The 24280-nt window shown below is 40.9% G+C and overlaps 1 protein-coding gene across 2 annotated transcripts in view; it reads left to right on the top strand.

Annotated features, from left to right (window-relative positions):
* Positions 1 to 23788, top strand: part of B4GALNT1 (beta-1,4-N-acetyl-galactosaminyltransferase 1) — a 152143-nt gene extending 128355 nt beyond the window's left edge. For both annotated transcript variants that reach the window (XM_063427659.1, XM_063427650.1), the window contains 3 exons: positions 8583 to 8723; positions 14828 to 15065; positions 22615 to 23788. In XM_063427659.1, coding sequence (XP_063283729.1) covers positions 8583 to 8723; positions 14828 to 15065; positions 22615 to 22826 — 591 coding nt within the window. In that variant the 3' untranslated portion in view covers positions 22827 to 23788. The remainder of the gene's footprint in view (positions 1 to 8582; positions 8724 to 14827; positions 15066 to 22614) is intronic.
* The last annotated feature ends 492 nt before the right edge of the window (positions 23789 to 24280 follow it).

Genomic DNA, 24280 nt, shown 5'->3' with positions numbered 1-24280 from the left:
AGAGTTGCAGTGTGTTTGGGGCAGTGTGTGTATGGGGGCAGTGTTTGTGTGGCAGTGTGTTTAGTGTGTGTGTATGGGGGCAGTGTTTGTGGGGCAGTGTGTGTATGTGGGGCAGTGTTTGTGGGGCAGTGTGTGTAGTGTGTGTATGGGGGGCAGTGTTTGTGTGTAGTGTGTGTCTGGGTGTGCAGTGTGTGTATGATCACCCTCCCCGGTCCGCAGGCACATTGCAGGGCTGGCGCTTGGGCCCCCCCCGGATCCGCCACTGGTCCACACTAGACCCCAGATAAACCACCTTAACTGCTAGATATACACAGGCAGGGCTGCAAGAGAAGCCTCCCCTCATACAAGAACACTCACAGTGCCCAGAAACAACACCACTAATAATGCACACAACCTCACAAGAAGCCTCTTGTGTGTGTTATCACAAGCAACCCCATAAATACACACACCAAACACATATTGTGACAAATTATCCAGACACACAATTCCACAAGCAGCCCCAATTCATAGGTATCATACACATTACCACAAATTACTCATGAACATATGCAATATAACAGCCCACATAAACACAGATACAATGTTCCAAAGCAACTGTAGCACCCATAAATAACACAAGCAGAATACTGCAACATACACCCCACAATTTAACAAAAATTGCACTGGCACTCCAAAAGGGTTTCAATATCTTATTTTGGTACAGCACTACTAAAAGATGTCCTACCTGTGCAGTAACCTAACCACCTCACCTGTCTCACACTTGGACCTTTTTAACAATTGCAAGGGCAAGACACATGAGTACCAAACAAGTCCCAAACTAGGAGCAATGACCCAGGCTCTCTCTTCCACTCAGAGTTTGTGTAGGTGGCAACTGGTATTGAATTGGCACATCAGTAACCTAATCAGTCTCACCTAGGATCAATGACAGAGGCAGAGATCTCTCACTCCAATACAGGTAGCTGGTCTGTCTCCATCAGTAGCTGATATCAATAAGTCTGGAAGAACCATGCTTGAAAATATAAAGATTATTAACTTTGTTCCTCTATTGGTCACTTATTACTTGATTAGTGAATAAAATAAACATTTAGTGTCTGTCCCTAATAATCAACTTATTTTTACCTCTTAACTAGACTAGACATTACTGAGCAGACCTCAGAAATTTTGTTCATCATGGTAAACTAAGCTGCTTACTTACCCTTGCTCAATGGCAAAAAAAATGAGCTTCCTCTTTTATCCCCTCCATTTTTTAGGTGCCACGGTCAGAAATTCAAATCATGAATTAAACAAAATGGCTTCATTTTCATTGTCCTTTTTGTTTGTTTTGTAATTATGGAATTTGGGTAACATGCCAATCGCCCAAAATTCAAAGATATCTAATAAGGCTGAAACCAAATGCACAAGTCTAATAATTAGAAGAAAAAAAATGTGGTTACATTCTCTGCACAAAGTATGTTTTGTCAATCATTAAAATCATTAAACAAGTCATAATGCCGACATTGATCTCTGTTGTTACCACATATGGAACACATTGTGCCTATCGTAATAGGTGCAGGAATGATTAACCTATTATTCCACAATGAGTCATCTATAGAATCAGCTCACAGGTTTCCTGAAACCTACATTAGTTGCAGCTTGCTAGCCCTGGGGAAAATTAAGCAATATCCTAAAATGGGTATAAACATGCTTGCATGAGGATTTTCTCATGTACAACTCCACATTCAGTAGATGATTAACAAATAAAAACACATTGAATAAACAAACATAAATGTTTTGATCCAAGGTAGTTTTGGGTGCAAAGGGAAATATCATCAGTATAATTATATTTAATATCCTTATTTTGCCAATGTTGTTCTAGTGCAACTCTAAGAAACAACCGCATGCATTTATATGTGTATATATGAGCAGTATAACATCAAATGCACCAAAAAGGCAGTAAGATGGACCAATCGATGTACTGCAAGCATAATCTCTTTTTTTTTGGTGCCACAGAAGTAATTCAGAATCACTTATCAAAGCAAAACATTTTCTGATTCGGTATATTTTTTCTTTTTGGAGTTTGGGAATTCGACTGATAACACAATTGGCCTAAATTAGGATGTATTTTAAATAAATTCCCTAGTCTAATTTATGGTTTATTTTTTGTACAGTTGTGTGATTGTATTACAATCCACAGCAGCAGGAATGACAATTTTTAACATTTAAAAATTGTTAGGGCAAGGGTTTGATTAACTGGCACATATTTGTTTCAGATTTTGCCGCTCTGGGCGGATTCTGATTTTGCTGCCCCCCTTTCAATACACAACTATTATTATATAACAAAACGTCTAAGTGTATTCAGATATAAATATATGTATTAATGTCAAAATTCATTAACAATGAAATGATATATGTATTATATGTATAATATATTAATTACATGCTTGAATGAACTTATAATATATTATACATTTATATTACATGTATAATATATATTTTTAAATCTTTATTCTTAAATCTTAAAAACGTTAAAAAAAAAAAAAGTTATAAGGGGCAGGAAACGGTGAGTGGGGGTTAACTAGAGGGGTAATAAGGGGAGGCCAAGACACGAGAATGAGGAAACAGTGTGGAAAAAAATCCTTCAAGGGCGGTAACTTGATGGACGCAAGTCTCTTTTCAGCTATGTAACTATGTACCTTTGTAACGCACGGAAGAATGATACCCATACTGTATATAGTTAAGACAAATGATGCTTGTTAGTTAACAGCCTAGAATAACAGGAAACACACTGGGTAAGATAACCCTCAAGGGGAGGACATGGGAGGAAAATAGAGTTATACCAGACATATCACTGTCAGGGCTCCGCGGGCAGCTGTGAGGGGAGGCTGCAATCCTTTCGCAGCACTCACCCTCGGTCCATCGCCGCCCGCGGTCCCCTCTCCCCTTGCCTGTCAGCGAGTGGCGTCCTCTCCTCTTGACACGCCGCTCGCGTCCTCCTCTCCTCCTCCCAGCGGCAGCATGTATAACGCTGCACGCTGGGAGCCGGCACTTATATCTGAACGCCGGGGTCACTCACGTGACCCGGCGTTAAAGCTACAGCACAATAGTCACAGTGGGGGGGTTTAGATATCCCCCACGTGTAATTGTTAATTCTGATTGGAAGTTATCCAATCAGAATTAAGCTCAGGATTTATATACTTACTTTTCCTGTCTCTCAGTGCCCTGTTGTGGTCTTTGCTTGCTAGTATTGCTACTGAACTTGTGTTTCTGGTTACGTACTCTCTGGCTTGTTTATCTGTGACTTTCTCCTACCCTTTGACCTCGGCTTGTTTCTCGTTATTCTGTCTTCCGGTTTCCCTTACTCGGCTTGTCTCCTGACTATTCTTTGTGTGCTTAGCCCGGCCACTCTAAGGTCCGGTACTGCACCTGTTCTGTGTGTGTGTTAGTGTGTTTGGTTCCCGGAATCGTGACAATCACATAACCATGGAAGGCATTGCTATGCCTCAGGAATGCTGGCTGTTGAAGTTAATTATTTTTGATGTCTTATCCCTATCCCTTTTTTGTTCTGTATGCCATGTTTTACATGTTTGAAAATCGATAAAATAATAATGGAAAAAAAAATCACTGACTCTCTCTCTCACACACACACACACACACACACATACACACACACACACACACACACACACACACATTCACTGACAGAAACACACACATTCACTAACAGACAACCACACACACATTAACTGATATACACACTCACTGACAAACACACACACACACACACACACACACACTGACAGACAAACAAACACACACTCACTGACAGACCCCCTCCCCCCTACCTCTTTTTTTCCCCCCCAAACATTATATCCTCAGTCTGTTGGGTGTGTTTAACCCACATCTACAAGTTTTAAAGTGTGTAGAGCTAGCATTTCAAACTCAAAATTACAGTATAAAAAGAAGTTGCCTATCTGACACTGGATATCCTCACGCTCGTGGGCTTCAAAGTAAACAAAAGAGCTAATTTGTTTTAAGGAGATGAGCATTTGTTAACTAATGTTTCAGTCCAACTACCTTGACATATTAGGAAAATTTGGTAATGGGACTGAAATAGTGAATGTACGTACAGCTGTAAATAACAAATTACATTATCTTGTTGATTTTGTATTCCTATGAGTGTGTTCTTCACTTTGGCTGAGATTATCAAACTTGATGATCTGAGCCAATCCAATCTTATCCCATAGGAAAGCATTGGAAGCCTATTGTCCATGTGTGGCAAAAAACTGCATGGCCCCCATTCTAATACACTACCCACAAATCGTCCTCCACTCTAATTGAATACACTGCCCACACTCCCACCACACTAATTTAATACATTGCCCTACTTCCCCTCAATTTAATACACTGCCCCTCCCTCCACCAATTTAGCACACTGCCCCTTCCCCTAAAATTAATATGGTGCCCCCCATTCCTCAAAATAATACACTGCCCCCCCAAATTAATATGGTGCCCCATCCCTCAAATTAATACGCTGCCCACTCCCTCCCCAATTTAATACACTGCCCCCTCCTTCTACAAATTAATACACTACCTTTCCCCAACTTAACACACTGCCCCGCCTCCCACCACTCTAATACACTGCCCCCACCCCCACATTTAATATACAGGCCCCCTCCCCCAAATTAATACAGTGCCCCCTCCCTCCCTCAAATTAATACACTGTCCACTCCCTCCCCTAATTGAAGGCAGTGCCCCCACTCTACCCAAACTAATACACTGCCCTCCCCCCAATTTAACACATTGCCCCACTCCCACCACTCTGATGCACTGCCCCCCCTCCCCCAATTTAACACACTGGCCTCCTCCCTACCCCAAATTAATACAGTGTCCCCTCTCTCCCTCAAATTATTTCAATGCCCACTCCCTCCCCCAATTTAATACACCTCCCCTCCCTCCCCAAATTAACACTGTCCTCCCTCAATTTAACACACTGCCACCGCAACACACTAATTCACAGGCCCCACACTCCCCTAAATTAATACGCTGCCCTCCCCCATTTAACACACTGCCCCCCCTTCCACCACTCTAATACATTGCCCTCCTCCTGCAGTTTAAAACACCGGCCGCTCCGTCACCCAAATTAATACAGTGCCCCCTCCTTCTCTCAAATCAATACACTGCCCACTCCCTCCCCCAATTTAATACACTGCCCCCTCCTTCCCTAAATCAACATACTGCCCTCACTATAATTTACACTCTGCCACCACTCGAATATACTGCATTGTTCCCTCCCCCAAATTAAAAAAAACTGCCCCCTCCCTCCCCCAAATGAATACACTGTTGCCCTCCCCCCTAAATTAATACACTGCTTCCTCCGTCACTCAAATTAAGTCACTGTCCTACCCCCAATATAACACACTGCCACCCCACCACTCTAATACACTGGCCTCTTCACTCTCCCAATTTATTACACAGGCCTCCTCCTTCCTCCAAATTAAGTCACTGCCCTCCCCCCATTTAACACACTGCCCCCCCTTCCACCACTCTAATACACTGCCCTCCTCCTGCAGTTTAAAACACCGGCCCCTCCGTCACCCAAATTAATACAGTGCCCCCTCCTTCTCTCAAATCAATACACTGCCCACTCCCTCCCCCAATTTAATACACTGCCCCCTCCTTCCCTAAATCAACATACTGCCCTCCCCTCAATTTAACACACTGCCCCCTGCCACCACTCTAATACACCCCTCCCTCCCCCCCAATTTAATACACTGGCCCCCTCTCTCTCTCAAATAATACACTGCTCCCCCTCCACAATTTAATACACTTGCCCCCTCCCTCCCTCAAAGTAATACAGTGTCCCCTTGCTCCCTTTAAATTAATACACTGACCACTCCCTCCCCCAATTTAATACACTGCCTCCTCTCTCCCCAAATGAATACACTGCCCTCACTATAATTTACACTCTGCCACCACTCGAATATACTGCATTGTTCCCTCCCCCAAATTAAGAAAAACTGCCCCCTCCCTCCCCCAAATGAATACACTGTTGCCCTCCCCCCTAAATTAATACACTGCTTCTTCCGTCACTCAAATTAAGTCACTGTCCTACCCCCAATATAACACACTGCCACCCCACCACTCTAATACACTGGCCTCTTCACTCTCCCAATTTATTACACAGGCCTCCTCCTTCCCCCAAATTAAGTTACTGCCCTCCCCCCCAATTTAACACACTGCCACCCCACCACTCTAATACACTGGCTCCCTTCCTCCCCAAAATTAATACAGTGTCCCCTCCCTCCCTCAAATCAATACACTGCCCATTCCCTCCCCCAATTTAATACACTGCCCCCTACCTCACCAAATCAATACATTGCCCTCCCCCCAACTTAACACACTGCCCCCTCCTATCACTCTAATACACTGCCCCACTCCCTCCCCCAATTTAAAACACTGCCCCCCCTCCCAAAATTAATACACTGCCCTCCGCTCAATTTAACGCACTGCCCCCTCCCACAACTCTAATACACTGCCCCACTCCCTCCCCTAATTTAACACACTGCCACCCTCCAACCATTCTAATACACCCCCCCCCAAAAAAAAATACACTGGTCCACTCCTCAAATTAATACAGTGTCCCCTTGCTCCCTCAAATTAATACACTGCCCACTCCCTCCCTCAATTTAATACACTACCCCCTCTCTCCCCAAATGAATACACTGTCCTTCCCCCAATTTAACACACTGCCACCCTCCCACCACTCTAATACACTGCCCCGCTCCCTCCCCTAAATTAATACACTGTCCCCTCCCCACAAATAAATACACTGCTTCCTCCCTCACTCAAATTAAGTCACTGCCCTACCCCCAATTTAACATACTTCCACCCCACTACTCTAATACACTGGGCCCCTTCACTCCCCCAATGTATTACACCACCTCCCTCCCTCCCCCAAATTAATACACTGCCCCCTCCCTCCATCAAATTAATACACTGCCCCCTCCCCAAATTATTACACTGGCACCCTCCCTCGCCCAAATTAATACAGTGCCCCTCCCTCCCTTAAATAAATACACTGTCCCCTCCTCTCCCCAATTTAACACATTACACCACCCTCTTCCCCTACCTTAAGATGAGCCGCCCATCCTCCAGGTCCAGCTCTGCTCTTCTCTGCTCAAGCAGGCCAGACGCTCCTCTAGCACTGTGAGCAGGTGGAAAGGACGTGTGGCTGGCCTGTACTGCAGACAGACAGACGCTCTGCCCTCTTACGGCCATGAGATGGAAGACAAGTATCAGACATAAATTATTTTTCCTGTCTTGCGGCTGGTCGCAGCCACAGCACAAAGCGGCCCCAGGGCAGGTGGGCTGCAAATATATTCATTGTGGGCCGCAAGTTTGACATGCTTGCTGTAGAAGGTAGAGGTAAGAGTTCATTAGCCGATTTCAAATTTCCCTGTGCACAATCTCCCTTCTGTCTAGTGAGGGCATTTCTGAGACTTGCACTTAGTTTATTATCTTTATGCTTGAAAACGATTACCCAATCTATGACTTCTAGAAACTGTGCTGTGCTTACTGGAGATATGTAGCATTCTTTATGGCAGCAGGCAGTAACAGAAAGGTTTCTGGACTCAGGTATATTAACCAGCAATTGGAAAGTTCATGATAAAGATATGCTTTAAATCATTTTTTTTTTTTTTTATTTTTTTTTTTAACTTTACAAAATTTCAAATACAGGTAATTATGTAGACAGTAGATTATCTAGAAAGCTATAACATATTTAAAAGTTGTATTTATCTTTAACCGTATTCTAAGCATATGAAACATGTATACTTACATATACATACAACTGAAACAATAAACAAATATGTAAAAGTATATCAAATATGCTACCTATATGCAGATGTACATACGTATTCCCCGATATCAAACATACATCGTATCTAACTACATTTATAAGAAGAATCATGTTGCCTGTCTTCTAATGCCAACAAAATGCTAATATCTGGGTGGGGTCCACCTGTAATATTTAACCTGGGGCTCAGGAATTTGTGGTTACAGTTGTGTACCAGAATGCCTTTGCTGTGATGCAACCATCGTTTTTAAAGTCAAAATAGTTTATAACAACAACATATGTATATAATCCAAGAATATCACAGGGTTTACTGTCAACTATGTGACATGATTTCCATAATTAAATACATTGCTTACTGCAAACTTTTTAAATTAAAAATCTTAACCCCTCAATGAGCATAGGATTACTCTTGCTCATTAAGAATATAATCGGCATTATTTAATGGGCTTTACAGCCCTACAGGACATCATGCAAGCGATCAGATATGATGGGTGATCAAAGCAAATGCTAATATATCCCATCGAAATATGTGTTTAAACAATATGGGTAATTTAAATATGGCGTTTGGCTTTCTAGTGCCATTGTGCTTTATTTTATTTCTGTAATTTTTTTTTGGTGGACGAAAACAAAAAACAAAACCACAAAACAAAAAAAACTAACTGTGTACTTTCTGTTCAGATTGTATTTTTTTTATTTTTTTATCAGATGCATAATATATTAATTATATTTCATTTCCTTTCAATTTTAGGGTTGGTTTGCAGGGAGAAACTTGGCTGTATCCCAAGTGACTACAAAGTATGTCTTGTGGGTGGATGACGACTTTATATTTTGTTCTCAGACAAAGATTGAAAAACTGGTTGATGTTTTAGAAAAGACACCTCTGGATTTGGTGAGTGCATTCATTATAGGACTGTGACATGTTAATATGACTGACAGTTTAAATATACATAGATAGATAGATAGACATATCTATATTGGATTTCCTTACCCATACTTACCAGAATTTTCTTTTCTTGACCATTTCCATGGCAGGATCACTAATGGGTTGAATACCCACTCATCAGTCAGGACACATAGTCTCAATTAACAAATCTTTATAAACTCCCTTTCCACACCAGCCCAGTGGACACAATCTAAGTTTGACCGACAGGAGGGGAGCCCACTGCGCAACGCTCTCACTCCTGCTGGTCACTTCACGTAGAGTGGCTGAGTTGACTACAGTCAGTGGCGTACACACAACCCATGGGGCTCCAGTGCGAAAACTGATCCGTAGCCCCCCCTAAGCGCGTGCGCGCTTGCTCTGCACGGGCTGAGGCCGCAACACATGGCGGCGGGCACCTGGTCGCAGGGGTTGCGACCCCTGCGACCGCGGTATGTACGCCAGTGCATGCAGATACACATACACTTAAAGGACCACTACAGACACCCAGATCACATAATCTTAATGAAGTGGTCTGGGTGCCAGGTCCCTCTAGTTTTAATCCTGTAGCTAATCCATGCAGGTTCATAAAATATAGATAATTTGTAATCAGCAGATGATTCCTATAGGTAGCGATGCAAAACAGGTGGAAACAAAGATATTATGGAAGTACACTAACATTTCAATAATGATACTGTAATCCAAAATCAGATATTTAGAGTTGATAATACTTAGGTCAAACACTAAGATGAATAAGATGTTAAGACTAAACACTGGATTCAGTATAACTATATACTGTCAAATATATTTAGGTTAGGTTATTTATAAACAACATACTAGAATCCCAGTACACCTATACAGACTTTGTCTAAATTATAGTCATGTAGGACTTACCTTAGAATGCATAACCAAGAACCATTTCCTGGACCCTTTTTGACATTTAAAGACATTAACATTAGTCAATAAAAATTAGCATTCCAAAGACAGATGTGGAGATAATGCATTTAGTTATAAACACAGCGGTTATATGAAATACTAACCAAAAACATACCACCCACATTTTAAGTGGACAAAGAGGGACACCGTAATCCTAGGGGTAAGGCTATTTTAGGTGTCTTACTAATAATGTTTGCAATTAAAATGTAATTTGTAACAAGAACAGTGTAACTTAATTAGACAGATTGATTTCTAAACACAATTTATGTAGTTTAAAGTAGTGTTCCCCAACCCAGTCCTCATGGCCCACCAACAATCCATTTTTTGGCAGTATCTCCATTGGAATAAAACAGGGAAATGCATAAATCCTGGACTGTTGGTGGTCCACGAGTACTGGGTTGGGGAACACTGGTTTAAAGGACCACTGTTACAAACTCCCCTTTAAAAATGAGTTTGCCACAAGCTCTTGGAGGAGCTCGAGCCTCCTGCCCACAGACTATTCGTGTATTTGGACTATACGGTTCGGGAACCAAACAGCCGCATAAACTGGTGACCACTCTGGAGTTTTTTAAGCCTAACTGATACTTTTTAGAAATTTCCACCGAAGTGTTCATCTGGGTGGCCGCATTTCTCATTTGGATGACCACGAGGTGGCGGCCATGTTGTTCGCATGAACACAGGCAGCGGTGTTTGGTCTTTGAGTTCATGGAACTATTTTCGAACACTGAAACTCCCGAACACCGCTGGACTTCCATGATCACTTGTGTTCGGTTTTATAACACTTAGGAAGACACTGTTCGTTGGAAATGTTTCATCCGAACAAAATGAACAAACTTGAGGGTAAGAACATTGACTATGTTCGGTAGTTTGTTTGGTTTTTTTAAACTACCGAACTAGATCGAACGCAAGCCCTGATTATCTGGAACTGTTTTGGGCATGGGACCATGCGTGCGGTCGGTCAAATTATGACTTCCAGGAAATTCCTGAACCGATCTCGGTGATTTTTGAATATGTTGGCGCCCAGATCGGGCCCACTTTTGTGGGGTTTTATGTATTTTTAAGGTACTTTTGGGGTGTTTGGGAAATGTGTAGGTTTTTCTTGCTGGGAGATAATTGAGTTTAATACAGTGCTTGACTCAATTATCTCCCAAGCAGAGGGGAGGGATTATCTTGTTTTGTATGGGAGTTGTAACGGACCGTTAAGCATAAAAGGGGTTAAAAACCGTTTAGGTGATATTCCCCTTCCAGATACACAGGCAGCTACTGCAAGCACCAATCTCCTGAACAGGAAACACACAAATTCCCCAACTCCCGAACTGGAACCATTCGAATGCTGTAAACAGCCGAACAGGAAAAACCATACGAACAGTTTACACTCCTGGCAGTCGCACTGTAACAGCATACAATCCAATTCCCCCTAAAAACGAGACGACACTTAATTTGAGGGTCAAGCAGAACTGATTTGCTTGGGCTACCTGCCCGGCTTTTATGCAGGTCTTCCACCTGGTGGACACTCCCCTAGGGGACCAGATGGAAAACTGGGATACATAGTGGATATTGACCAATCACAAACTTACACATTTAAATAATCCCATAATGCATTATAATCCCTCATCTCTGTCCTGGAGACAATTGGGAAGTAATCCAATTATCTCCAAGGACAGAGGCAAAACTCCATTAGCCACATGTTAGTAAAAATACATAAAATTACAGTGTTACAATTACTATATAAAACATATACATTCAACATATGCCCAGATCACATACATATAGTTCAATCGCCATGGAGCCAAAGTCTTACACATAGTCTTTTGTTAAACGAATGGGCTTCATGGCATAGCTATCTGGGGTAACACTGCTCACATAGGGAAAGTACCGAACGGACGGCGTTCGTATGAATTGCAGGAGAAGGGATGTCGGCGGCTCAGCGGTGCTTGTGCAAATAAGTGTCTGTTTTGAGTTCCATAGATTTGGAGCTGAACACCGCTGGCCGTTCCGGAGTTTAAGATGGCCGCTGCCGCGTGTTCAGTTATACGAACAGCGGCCACCCAGCGTTCACCAATTAAGCTGCGGTTAACCGCAGCTTCTGGGAGGTAAATCCCTGGCACACTCCTTGCCCAGGTGGTCCCTTCATTCATGCTTTGGTTCGGTAGATTTAATCTACTGAACGCCCAGGCAGAAAGGCATGAACAAGCATGGGAAATAAAAGGTTTTTAATGCTGGGCCATAGTCCAAAGGCAGCAGGCAAGCAACCAGGCTTCTCCAGTGCTTCGTGGCGAGGTTGGTTCCGCCACAGGAGTGTCCTGGACCTGAGAGCCAATGTAATCGTGTGTGTATGTTTTTACTGTAGTCTACTCTCAGGTCGAGGGGGAGGTACCCCTTGCATAGGGTCCTGCATATAAGGCCAGTTGTGGCTGCCAATAAACATATTCCAGTTTGTACTCCCAGAACTATTTGTTGTCTTGTTACTGGTAGGGGAAAGGGCTACTCTTTAATCATTGTTCCAGTGTGGAGAATTCAACGGGGAAAGTCCTTGTAAGTACTAGAGCTCCCAGGACTGAGTGTCATCCAGTGCCTGGGGGTGTCTAGAGTGAATTCCCCAGTCAAGCCACCGCGACTGTGGGCAAGAGTGCTGAATTTTGTCCTCTGTTCCAGCTAGGAAGCGGTCCTTGACGGAGGGAGCTTTGTTACAACCACTATAGGCACCCAGACCACTTCAGCTCAATGAAGTGGTCTGGGTGCCAGGTCCCCCTAGTTTTAATCCTGCAGCTGAAAACATAGCAGTTTCCGAGAAACTGCTATGTTTACACTGCAGGGTTAATCCAGCCTCTAGTGGCTGTCTCCCTGACAGCCACTAGAGGCCGCTTCCACGATTTACAATGAGTAAATTGCACTTATTTGACGATGGACATCCTGACGGAGTCCAGCATCAAATAAGATCCCCATAGGAATTGGCCCGGTTTGAATGTGCATTTGGCTCCGCTCGGAAGATGACATCGGGGGGGGAGGAGTGCCCGTCGCTGGATTAAGGGTTTTAACCCCTTCAGAGCTGAGGGAGGGGGGCCCAGTGGGAAGGAGGGGGGGGGGGGGCACCCCGAGCCTATAGTGCCAGGAAAATGGGTTTGTTTTCCAGGCACTATAGGATCCCTTTAAGGACACATTGCTGGGAGTGTTATAGCTGTGGAGGTGTGACCCACCCTCAGACTTTTAGAAAAAGATGAACATCAGCAGAGAAGGATTTGCATTCAAACCCTTGACTGTCTCTCCAAATGAGGAGACTTGGTAGCTATGCAAATTACTTTTAGTCCAGGACACAAATAACCTTACAGGACCAACAAAGAGGGACTATATATTGCCATTTACCATATAAATGTATCAGATATATAAAGGATATATAGGAGACCTAAGGACCAAAACACATTGTGCAGCACTGACCCTTTCTATGGAAAGGCAGTGTTTACATTAAAATGTCACCAGGGAGAGGCCGTAGACTCAAAAACAACTACATTAAGCTGTAGTTGTTCTGGTGACTATAGTGACCCTTTAATACACCTCGACTGTTCATGAAAATAAATAATATAACAGCATTGGAAGACCTTATGTATGTAATGAAAAACACAGTAAGGTTCAGCCCGTATGTTCAAAATTTGGGCATAACTGCAAAAAAACTACGTATGCCTTTTTAACCTCAGATATGTGAAAATATAGTTTTAATCCAGCAAATGTAGATTGCGGGACTTGTTGTAAGAGTAGTCAAATCAACCTCCATTAGATAACAGGTCTAATGAAAAGCAAACTCGTTAGGCTAAGCAGCACCTGCCTCACATCCTAAGTGGCTAATTACTTTTACCAAGATTAACCCATTAGAGAGAGAATAGCGCCAATGCAAAGCACTTTCTTGCATGCTATATATGCAAGCATGTGATTATTAGGAAAAAGTAAAGAACAGATATCACACTACATAATAGTCAAAAACCTAATAGATGTACATATTCTTCTGTTGGGACTGAAGGTTGTTCACAAAGTCATACACATCATTTATGTCCTTCAAAATTATAGTAGGGACAAATGTACTTACAGTCTCATTCTGTCTCAGTCTTCCCCAGAATAAGCTCAGGGCTGTAATATACAGACCTACCTCCATGAAGCACAGCCATTAGCACTGTTATTGTTAGTTATTTCTGGAATTGGATATTATGTCCATAGACCTATAGATATACGTGCAGATATCCCCTAAAGTTATCCATTAGCCCTGGTACAAGACTCTCCTTCTGTCCTCAGGGCTTTAACATACAGTTATACTTCTGATGAAGTATAGCCATTAGCTGCACTCATATCCAGCTCCAATACTGGACATATAAAACTTACCTAGATGCTCACTGCTAACCTCCTAAATGTGACCCATTTGTTATAAGAAAGCCTCAATGGAAGTGTTAGGGAGTACAGAGAATCCATAGTCCCTCTACATATGTTAATCAGTAATATAAACTTCATATGCACTTACCTAAGATGGAGATGGAAACCAAAACTAAATAGCCTGGATGAAGGCAGATAAGCTGCTGCATGCCTGGAATCCAATGTAATATGGGGATTTTACAAACTAACAGTTGAATCTGCTTAAACTAGAGGCCTCCTTATGCACTCCATGTACCATTGTCATCACCTCCAGAAAAAAAAGGTTAATTTAGACGCCCAATCACTAAAAAGGGTACACTCATGGAGTCACCTTGCATAAGCTTTTAAACATATTGGCCTGGTGAGCAAAAAAAGATTATGGCCGGAGGAAAAAGAGAAAAAAGAAAGAAAATGAGAAGAAGAAGAAGAAAAAAAAAAGCCTTGAAGCTTCTACAGAGAGAGCGAAATGTATTAAGATTTATTGATTGATTTCCTGTCCTGACTGCTGAGTAGGGATTTTACCCATTATTGATGCTGCCATGTTGGATTTATTATTCTAAGATTTATTATTAGAAATATAATCTATTTGCAAACTATACAACCTTTATGAAGTCTTGCTTAAGAATGTTTTTAATTGTATTCAAATTGTATTCAGCTGTTATTTGACTTCATAAGAATCGATGTTAACTTGAACTTTAATAGAATTGATACGAAAATGATCAGTTATACATTATATTTTTTAGGTCGGCGGAGCTGTAAGAGAAATTACAGGATTTAAAACTACTTTCCGTCAGAAAATAAATATTATACCTGGAGGCAAGGATGGTGACTGTCTTATGACACGTCTGGGGTACCACCATATAATACAAGGATTTCCTAACTGTGTGGTAGCAGATGGAGTTGTCAACTTCTTTTTGGCACGAACAGAGAAGGTGTTACAAGCTGGCTTTGACCCTAGGTTGTCTAGAATTGCTCATCTAGGTAAGTCAACATTTATGTAAGTTATTCCTAATCCAGTCCTCATGGCACACTTGCAGTCCAGAATTTATGTATTTCCATGTTTTATTCTAATGTAAATACTGACAAAACTAGGACTGTCTTGAGGACTGGTTTGGGAAACACTGGACTAGAGAATTCAAAATTTTATGATAAAATAGCAAATGGAACATAAAATTGACTAGTTGACCTGTTAAAAAACACTGACTTTATAATTATTCAAAGTGTGTTTACATTTCTCGGACTATATATATACATTAATGTAACATTTTATCTTTAGTTAGATTGAGTATGTATGTTCAAGGTTTAAGGTCATTTGATAAAGGGATGGTTATTTCTAAAAAATACTTGTCGTGTTTATGGACCAACAAATGGGGGTAAACCAGAAATATAAACATTAAACAACTAAAGTCTGATATTCCCTAGAGCAGGGCTGTCCAACCTAAGGCAATCTGAGGGTCGCATTAAAAGAAAAAAAAATATGCAAAGTAGTAAATTTATAACATACTGGCATATCTTATTATGACACCATAACTTTTATGCTGACTTAGAAATTCCAACAGTTAGTAGCTTTTAATGACAGCTCTGCAGTAGTTCTGCTTAAAGTTGCTATATCAATTTTGATACTTGTAGTTGCTAATCACAGTGATTTTTCTGTCAATGAAGATCCGTATTTTGATTTAATACATTTAATCGCTGAAAAAGTGTTCTAAAAAAGATAAGTGCTCCGAGCATTAAGCACATTTTGAGCCCAAAGTCCCTCAATTTCAGGTTCCTCTCTTTTGGTAGTAATTTTTACAAAATCCTCTCCTTTTTCACTTCTGTTGGAATAAAAATTATCTGACTGCAATTTCCACAATTGCAGCTGAAGGTCCAGTCTTGTTAATTTTTCAATGCTGACCGCCATGGATTTAGTAAAAATGTAAACATCTTATGCAATGTTCTTCAACTCATCAAATCGATTCTCAAAATCCTCAATAATTATTTCAATGTAGTTAACATGACCAGATTTAAAAAAGCTTTCATTTACTTTTAAAAACATTTAAATGGCCATATAAGCTGGCAATATTACCGTATATACTCGAGTATAAGCCGACCCGAATATAAGCCGAGGCCCCTAATTTTATCCCAAAAAACTGGGAAAACTTATTGACTCGAGTATAAGACTAGGGTGGGAAATGCAGCAGCTACTGGTAAATTTCTAAATAAAATTAGATCCTAAAAAAAATATATTAATTGAATATTTATTTACAGTGTGTGTATAATGAATGCAGTGTGTGCGTATGTGTGTGTGTATGAGTGCAGCGTGTGTGTATGAGTGCAGCGTGTGTGTATGAGTGCAGCGTGTGTGTATGAGTGCAGTGTGTGTATGAGTGCAGTGTGTGTGTGTATGAATGCAGTGTGTGAATGCAGTGTGTGCAGGGCCGGTGCAAGGATATTTGCCGCCGTAGGCAAAAAAAATGTTGCCGCCCCCTCCCCCCCCATATGTCCTGACTTCCCCTCCTCCTCCCTCAGTGGTCCTTACCTCCCCACCCCCGTGTTCCTTCACCCCCCCCCCCAGTGGTCCTGACTCACCCCTCCCCTAGTGGTCCTTACCCTCCCCTCCCCTAGTGGTCCTTACTTCCCCCTCCCCTCCCATAGTGGTCCTTATCCCACCCCCTCCCTCTCATAGTGGTCCTTATCCCCCTTCTCCCTCCCATAGTGGTCCTTATCCCCCCCCATCCCTCCCATAGTGGTCCATATACCCCCCCTCCCTCCCATAGTGGTCCTTATACCCCCCTCCCTCCCATAGTGGTCCTTATCCCACCCCCTCCCTCCCATAGTGGTCCTTATACCCCCCCTCCCTCCCATAGTGGTCCTTATACCCCCATCCCTCCCATAGTGGTCCTTATACCCCCCTCCCTCCAATAGTGGTCCTTATCCCCCCCCTCCCTCCCATAGTGGTCCTTATCCCCCCCTCCCTCCCATAGTGGTCCTTATCCCCCCCCTCCCTCCCATAGTGGTCCTTATCCCCCCCTCCCTCCCATAGTGGTCCTTATACCCCCCCTCCCTCCCATAGTGGTCCTTATCCCCCCCTCCCTCCCATAGTGGTCCTTATACCCCCCTCCCTCCCATAGCAGTCCTTATACCCCCCTCCCTCCCATAGTGGTCCTTAACCCACCCCCTCCCTCCCATAGTGGTCCTTATACCCCCCCTCCCTCCCATAGCGGTCCTTATACCCCCCTCCCTCCCATAGTGGTCCTTATACCCCCCCCCTCCCATAGTGGTCCTTATACCCCCCCCCCCTCCCATAGTGGTCCTTATACCCCTTTTTTTTGTTATTATTAATTTTTTTTTATTATTATTATTTTTTTATTATTATTTCGTATTTTATTTATATATTTTTTTTTTCGTCCCCCCTCCCTGCTTGATATATGGCATGGAGGGGGCTCTCCTTCCCTGGTGGTCCAGTGGCAGTTCAGTGGGGGGGGAGAGGGGGGCTGGCAGAGCTGTACTTACCTGTTCTGCAGCTCCTGTCAGCTCTTTCCTCCTCTGCGCCGTCCGTTCTGCTCTTCTGTCAGCTTACACTGTAAGTCTCGCGAGAGCCGCGGCTCTCGCGAGATTTACACTGGGAGCTGACCGAGGTGCTGACCGGACGGCGCAGAGGAGGAGAGAGCTGACAGGAGCTGCAGGAAAGGTAAGTACAGCTCTGCCAGCCCCCCTCTCCCCCCAGTCTGTATTATGGCAATGCAAATTGCCATAATACAGACCTTGACTCGAGTATAAGCCGAGTTGGGGTTTTTCAGCCCAAAAAATGGGCTGAAAAACTCGGCTTATACTCGAGTATATACGGTATGTTGCTTGCTCTGTAGTTTCATTAACTAATTCAAATGGTTGGTCATCTATTATTTGTTATAAATGCAAGATCTGATAAACCAAAATAAATCGAATGTGGTGAGGCACCATAGAATAATTATTCCTAAAATATAAATTTTTATTAAATATAGTTAAAAATATCCTAAAAAGGAAATATAAGTAGAATCCAAATATGGTGTACTCCAAAATAGCAGGAGGACATGAAAGTATAAAATAGAATAGATATTAGAAATGCAGAGAAGGAATAATAGATAAATGATAAAAGATGAAGTAAAAAAAGACTGTAGCAGTAGAATACCTGATTCTAAAGAAAGGGGTATAATAAGACTTAGTATAAGTACTGGCTAGTTTCTCATATGGGGTGTGGGGTGCTACAAATAGCAAGAGTCAATTGATACAAAGTATATAAAGTCAGTTAGTGTGTTAGTTATACAAATAACTATCCATACATTGAAAACCCTATGGGGGATAGATAGTATACCATGTAGGTTGAAATTTGACCCATAAAATTATTTTGGAAGAGATGAAGAGATTTGATATTGTCACTTTAAGAAAATAACATTTATTGAAATAAAGCAATTTTGCTCTGGCAATCTTCTGTCGCAATAACATTCTAAATTGACAATGCATGAGCAAAGATAATCTTTCAGGTAATTGCTTCAATCTGAATACTGTTTTGGCAAAATTAAATTAAGTAAGGAAACTCATTAATTAGCAACATATATAAAGTCCTTTAACTTCAGCAATAATAACACAAGCTAATTCTTCTTAGCAACTGAAACAGAGTCCTTTAGGTCCTGACAGAAGCAATTAATAAGGAGATGAGTAGCTGCCCCAGAGGACAGACAATTATATTCCTCCTTATCCTTCCCAAATACTTCAGGTGCGAACCTATTAATAATCCAAATAATTTATTTTGCTTACTGTGAATTATGTTCATTGAAGTCCTTTTCCAGAAATGATGAAGGTTACAGTTCCTTGAAGTATGTAGAGGAATAGAGGAAGTGGTGATGTCTGTTCCAAAGTCTGGGAGTGGAAAGGTCAACATTATCAGGAGTAAGCCGGAGGGTTCAGTATACAAAGAAAACAGCATTGTCAGGAGCATGCCAGAGGGTTCAGTACACAAAGAAGACAGCATTGTCAGGAGCAAGTCAGAGGGTTTGGTACACAGAGAAGACAGCGTTGTCAGGAGCAAGCCAGAGGGTTCAGTACACAGAGAAGACAGCGTTGCCAGGAGTAAGCCAGAGGGTTCGGTACACAGAGAAGACAGCATTGTCGGGAGTAAGCCAAAAAGTTTGGTACACAGAGAAAGTGGTAGTAAAGCTCAGAGGTCAATCTGCAACGAAGTAGTAAGTATGCGAGAGGCACAAATTGATTGAGCAATCTTGATTAGTTTGCGGCTTCCTTTTCAAAGGGAAGCGCGTGACATCAGACGCATAGGCAGAGTCAGATCGGCTAAACCTGGAAGTCTTACGAGTAATGCCGATCGGAGAGGAAGATATGGGGGAATCCTGATAGAGGGAGCATGTGCCGTCTGTCAAATATGTAGGGATTAGAAATCTCCTATCTTCTTTTGTCATTTGTCATATTTCTTTCCGAATGACAAAGAAGCGTTCCAGACATTTTTTGGCACTCAGCCAGGGAACATCAGAGTGAAGAGTCAAGAAATCGCAAAACTTACGATGACTCAGTGATCTTTTACATCCTCGTATATTATTAGTTATTTTTACTGCTACTTTCATGGCATTAGCATGACGTAAACATTTTCCACAGTTCTTCTTGGTGAATAATGCAGTGAATTGTAAGGCAGTTAATAGTATTTTATTTCAGTAGTCCACAAAAGTCGCTTCCAGTCCATAGCTTTGGCTCCTTCTGCTGCAATGCAGGAACATCTACTGAATCCACCATAGCTCATAACAGAGTTTTGAACTGCTTTGAAAATATCACTACCTTTAATAGTCCCATGTAAAGATTCAAGACAGTCATGGGTGGCAGTCCGAAGACCGGGACCCCTGTGTGCCTGATGTAGATGATAGAAGTCTCAGCATGAAAGTGGACAATCAGGGCCCGATGCAGGGTAACCACACGTCCCCTGGTGTTGAGCACCAGCGTTTGTACGGCCACATATCAGAACCCTGATGCAGCTTAGCAGAAGCCAGGAGCTGAATGTTATGCAGATATGTATCCAATACTAGAAACACGGTAAGACTAGAATAGGCACCAAACAAGATAACAAGACAAGACTAGAAGAACCCAGAACTGGAGCAGGGCAGAAAGCAGAACCCAGAACATGTGCACTGTACATGAGGGGAACATGAACAGGAAATGGACAGGGCAGGAATATACATGAACTGGGAATACAAGACAAAATAAAACGAGACAAGAGATATAAGGAAAAACAAGAGGAGACATAACTAAGTACTATATATGTAATAAACATTGGAGCTTCAGACATACATAAATGGCCAAGATTTTTGCAGCCCACCACTGCGCCAAAGTACTCCAATTACGGTGGATCCTAACTGCCTAGATATGCATGACTAAATAAACAACAATAAAACACACACAGTACTTACCTGTAAAGAAGGGAGCAGAGGAAATGAAACCACTGCCTGCAGGAACAGACTGAAACAAAAAGGATTAATTGCAAAGGAATGGATGTGGCAACAAAAACAAACAAACATTGAAAGGAATCCAGGAGACTGGGAATTCCAGGAACGGAATAAAGGAATGAACCCAGAAGGCCCAGCATAAAGAAAACCAGACATAGAATAGAAATCAGAAAAACTAAACAAGAATTGTAAAAAGAGTACTGGATACCAGAAGCCAAGGCCAGATATCTGCACAGTATGGAACAGGACATGACAAAGACTGAGGAGATCTTCATTAATAGTGAACTCCTTTTGAATACTTAGAACAAAAATTAAGTTGATTTATGTCTGTTTGATTAATGCTTCATATAGCACAATGAAAAGTTCTCATATTTTGCTATTAAATCACCCAGCTTTTTTTGAAACATCGTTTTTTATATGCGTCTTGCAGCGGTCTGGTGTGATAATGACACTGTTTCGAACTTCTCTCATAATTTCGGCTCATTAAATTGTTTTACTGCTTCAATTGCACATTTTCTGATTTTTTGCTTTTGCTAACTCCAACGCTACTTTATACGACACAGCAAGGCTAGAGCTTTGTTCAGTGCTAAGTTTTACAAAAAACCTTGTTTGCCGCATCAATTTCTTCTTATATTCTGCAATAATGTTTTTTCTTGTTTCTTCAATATACATATCAATTTTTTAGCTGTGTAGTGTCATTTCACATTATATACTCTTTTAGCACTGACAAAACTTGCATGCAAACAAGACACTGAATTTTGCTATTGTTGTGATAATAGTCTGATTCCCATCAGTACTGATACATTCGGTTTTCATCGTCAATTTTTCCTTTATTGTTAGACATGGTTGTTTGATGATAATTAAAATGTAATAATAATTAAAATAATTAAAATGTGTATTTGTAATGCGATTAGCAGCAGTGGCACAATTTCGATGAAAAACAAACAAAAAGTATTCACTGGATGTTTATGACCTACTAGCAATAATTTATGACTGTAATTTGATAGGTAATATAATTCGAGATTTTTTTTTTACTTGAAAGTCTCGTCAAAGCCATACACGTGTGATGTCACAACACTATATACATAAAATTGAAATAAAAAAAGAACATCCGTATATACACAAATCCCAGTGAAACAAAAGTGTATATGTTTTGTTTCAAATAATACGACCATATACGAATTGTAGATGCCGGGATAATAAATGATGTCTATAACAAAATAACGGAAAACAACATAGCGTGAACTTACATGGCCCAGAACCTTGGAACTCAAACTTAATCCGTCCCAGAAGGCTGTTTGAGTTCCGATTTGTTTGAGAACCGATCAATATTTCCCATAAGAATTAATGTAAATTTGATTAATCCGTTCCAGACCCCCAAAATTACAGCATTTTTAACACAAATTTTATACTTTAAAAAGGCCTTAAATGCATAAAAAACATAAACGAAATTAATAATAATAAACACAATGTACAGTAAATGAAATTAAAATGTAACTTCACTTTACCTGTAATGATGAGAGTTGATGGCGTAAGTGGAAAGGAGAAGATATTATTGTTTGAATGGGGATACGTAACTGTTGCTCTGACATTTATAATGTGTCTAAAGTGTGTCTAATTTAACTTTTTGTGGTATGATTTGTTCGGGTACCGAAGATCGTTCGCGTACTGAGACATTTTTTATTCAAAATTTCTGTTCGACTTCCGTATTGTTCAAGGACGGGACCATTCAAGTTCCCAGGTTCCACTGTACCCAGTTTGTTTCACTAAAAGGATTATATACTAATGTGACAATTCATAGTGAATTTTAAATTTTAGGCTACAGTAGCTGAAATTAAAGCACAGCTGACTTAAAAGTAGGAATCCAAATTGGCTATTGAGTCCTTACATCCACTTTGAATACACTTTAAATTGTCACTTTAGTAAATAACCCATGAACGTTCCAATACACATTATACTTCCTCTTGTTGAGTTGTTTTTTTGTTGTTTTTTTTTACTGTATATACTGTATATTTAGGTATTGTGGTTCCTTAACTCTATGTGCTTTTTTTACATTTATTTTAAAGAGTTCTTTATAGATGGACTTGGAAAGTTGTATGTCGGTTCCTGTGATGATGTGATTGTGGATCATGCTTCAAAAATCCATCTTCCGTGGTCGAAGTCAGAAACGGATAAAGCATATGAAACTTTTCGCTACCCTGACTCCTCAGAGAGTACAGATGTGAGACACATTTTATTTTATTTTAAAAATCGATTTGGATGTATGACTGGAAACTGAATCTCTGCGAGATGAAAATGCCCATTTTACTGTACGGAGCAACAAACTCAATTGTAGCTTTCAGATGCAATTTTGTAATTCACTAAGCTTCCAGTTAAAAAAAAAAAGTTAAAAAAACTTTGACGACAATATTTTGCAGGACATTCCTTAATTTTATGCATAGCTTCTGAACTGCAATCATTCACATTAATTGTGAGATTGTAAGCTCACAGGCTATCTTGCTAAACACTTTGTATAAAAGAACTTAAATGGCTAGATCTCAGCTTACGGGCAGGGCCCTCTCTACCTTTTGTTCTTGTCTGTGTATATTTTACATCCTCCACTAATTGTACAGCACTGTGGAATCTGTTGGCGCTTTATAAATACCAGTAATAAATAAATATGTAAATAATGTGAAATAGCCACAAAACAAAAAATAGAAGTCCTGAGCCATTCCTGAATTTGTGCCAAATTAGAGGAATGGGTCTGTTGACTAGTTTCACAAGCAAATAACAGCAACAATTTTGACATGAATTAACATATTTAAATACAAGTTTATGGATGACCCAATGGGCGCATTCTCTATCCTCTCACACTGTTGGTAGCACAATACTCTCCACAACAATACCACAACACCAAGAAGGTACGTTTTTAAAATTGTTATATTATGACCCGTAATATAATGATTTTATGGCTTTTCACAATTTTTTGTCAGATCTTTTACATTCCCAAATGGCAATTTAATTTTAAATTTGTGGGTTTTCCCAGAATTTTGTAATGTAGACACTCTAAGAACAACTCCAGTGGTCGTACAGCAGCAGGCACTGTTACCATTCTCTGTCTAATGACTATACAGTCTACAAATGATTTCTATCAAGAACAGACTGTTTTGTAGGTCTTCAACTTTTGCATGGCCACCAATCCCCCAGACTGCCTTATATTGTGAATTTAAAAAGGGTTGTATTGTTTTACACAATGAAAAATATGAGCACCTATATGGAAGCCCATGTAGCTAAAATATAGTATGCTTTTATATATTAAGAACATTGACATCCATCTAAATTATCCATCTTAATTATCATTAGTGTAGCTATGACCAATGTATATATTAAAAAATCAACGAATGTGATATAGCATATTTACGGTATACATTTCATGACTAGGTGATTATTATGCTAGTTTTGTTGACCACTACAGGAAGCATAGTGTAACGTTTTTAATGGTAAGGGTTTGAAATTAACAGGTTATGTGCCAGAAGAGCAAGCAACACTTTGTAATGAATGTGCACCTCAAAACTTGTGTAGTGAATTTGTTTGTCCTGATTATTATGCTTGGCCCATTTGTATCACTATTGACAGAGGAACAAAGAGCTTAAGAAGTAAATGACACACATATATGGTCCCACATTTTATACATGTCATGATTCCCTTTTATTCCAGAAATTTGGTCATTAAGGGGTTAAAAAGATGGAACCT

The sequence above is a fragment of the Pelobates fuscus genome, chromosome 1 (genome assembly GCF_036172605.1).
Source record: "Pelobates fuscus isolate aPelFus1 chromosome 1, aPelFus1.pri, whole genome shotgun sequence".
Lineage (NCBI taxonomy): Eukaryota > Metazoa > Chordata > Amphibia > Anura > Pelobatidae > Pelobates > Pelobates fuscus.
This window is presented reverse-complemented; position numbering and strand designations above follow the sequence as displayed.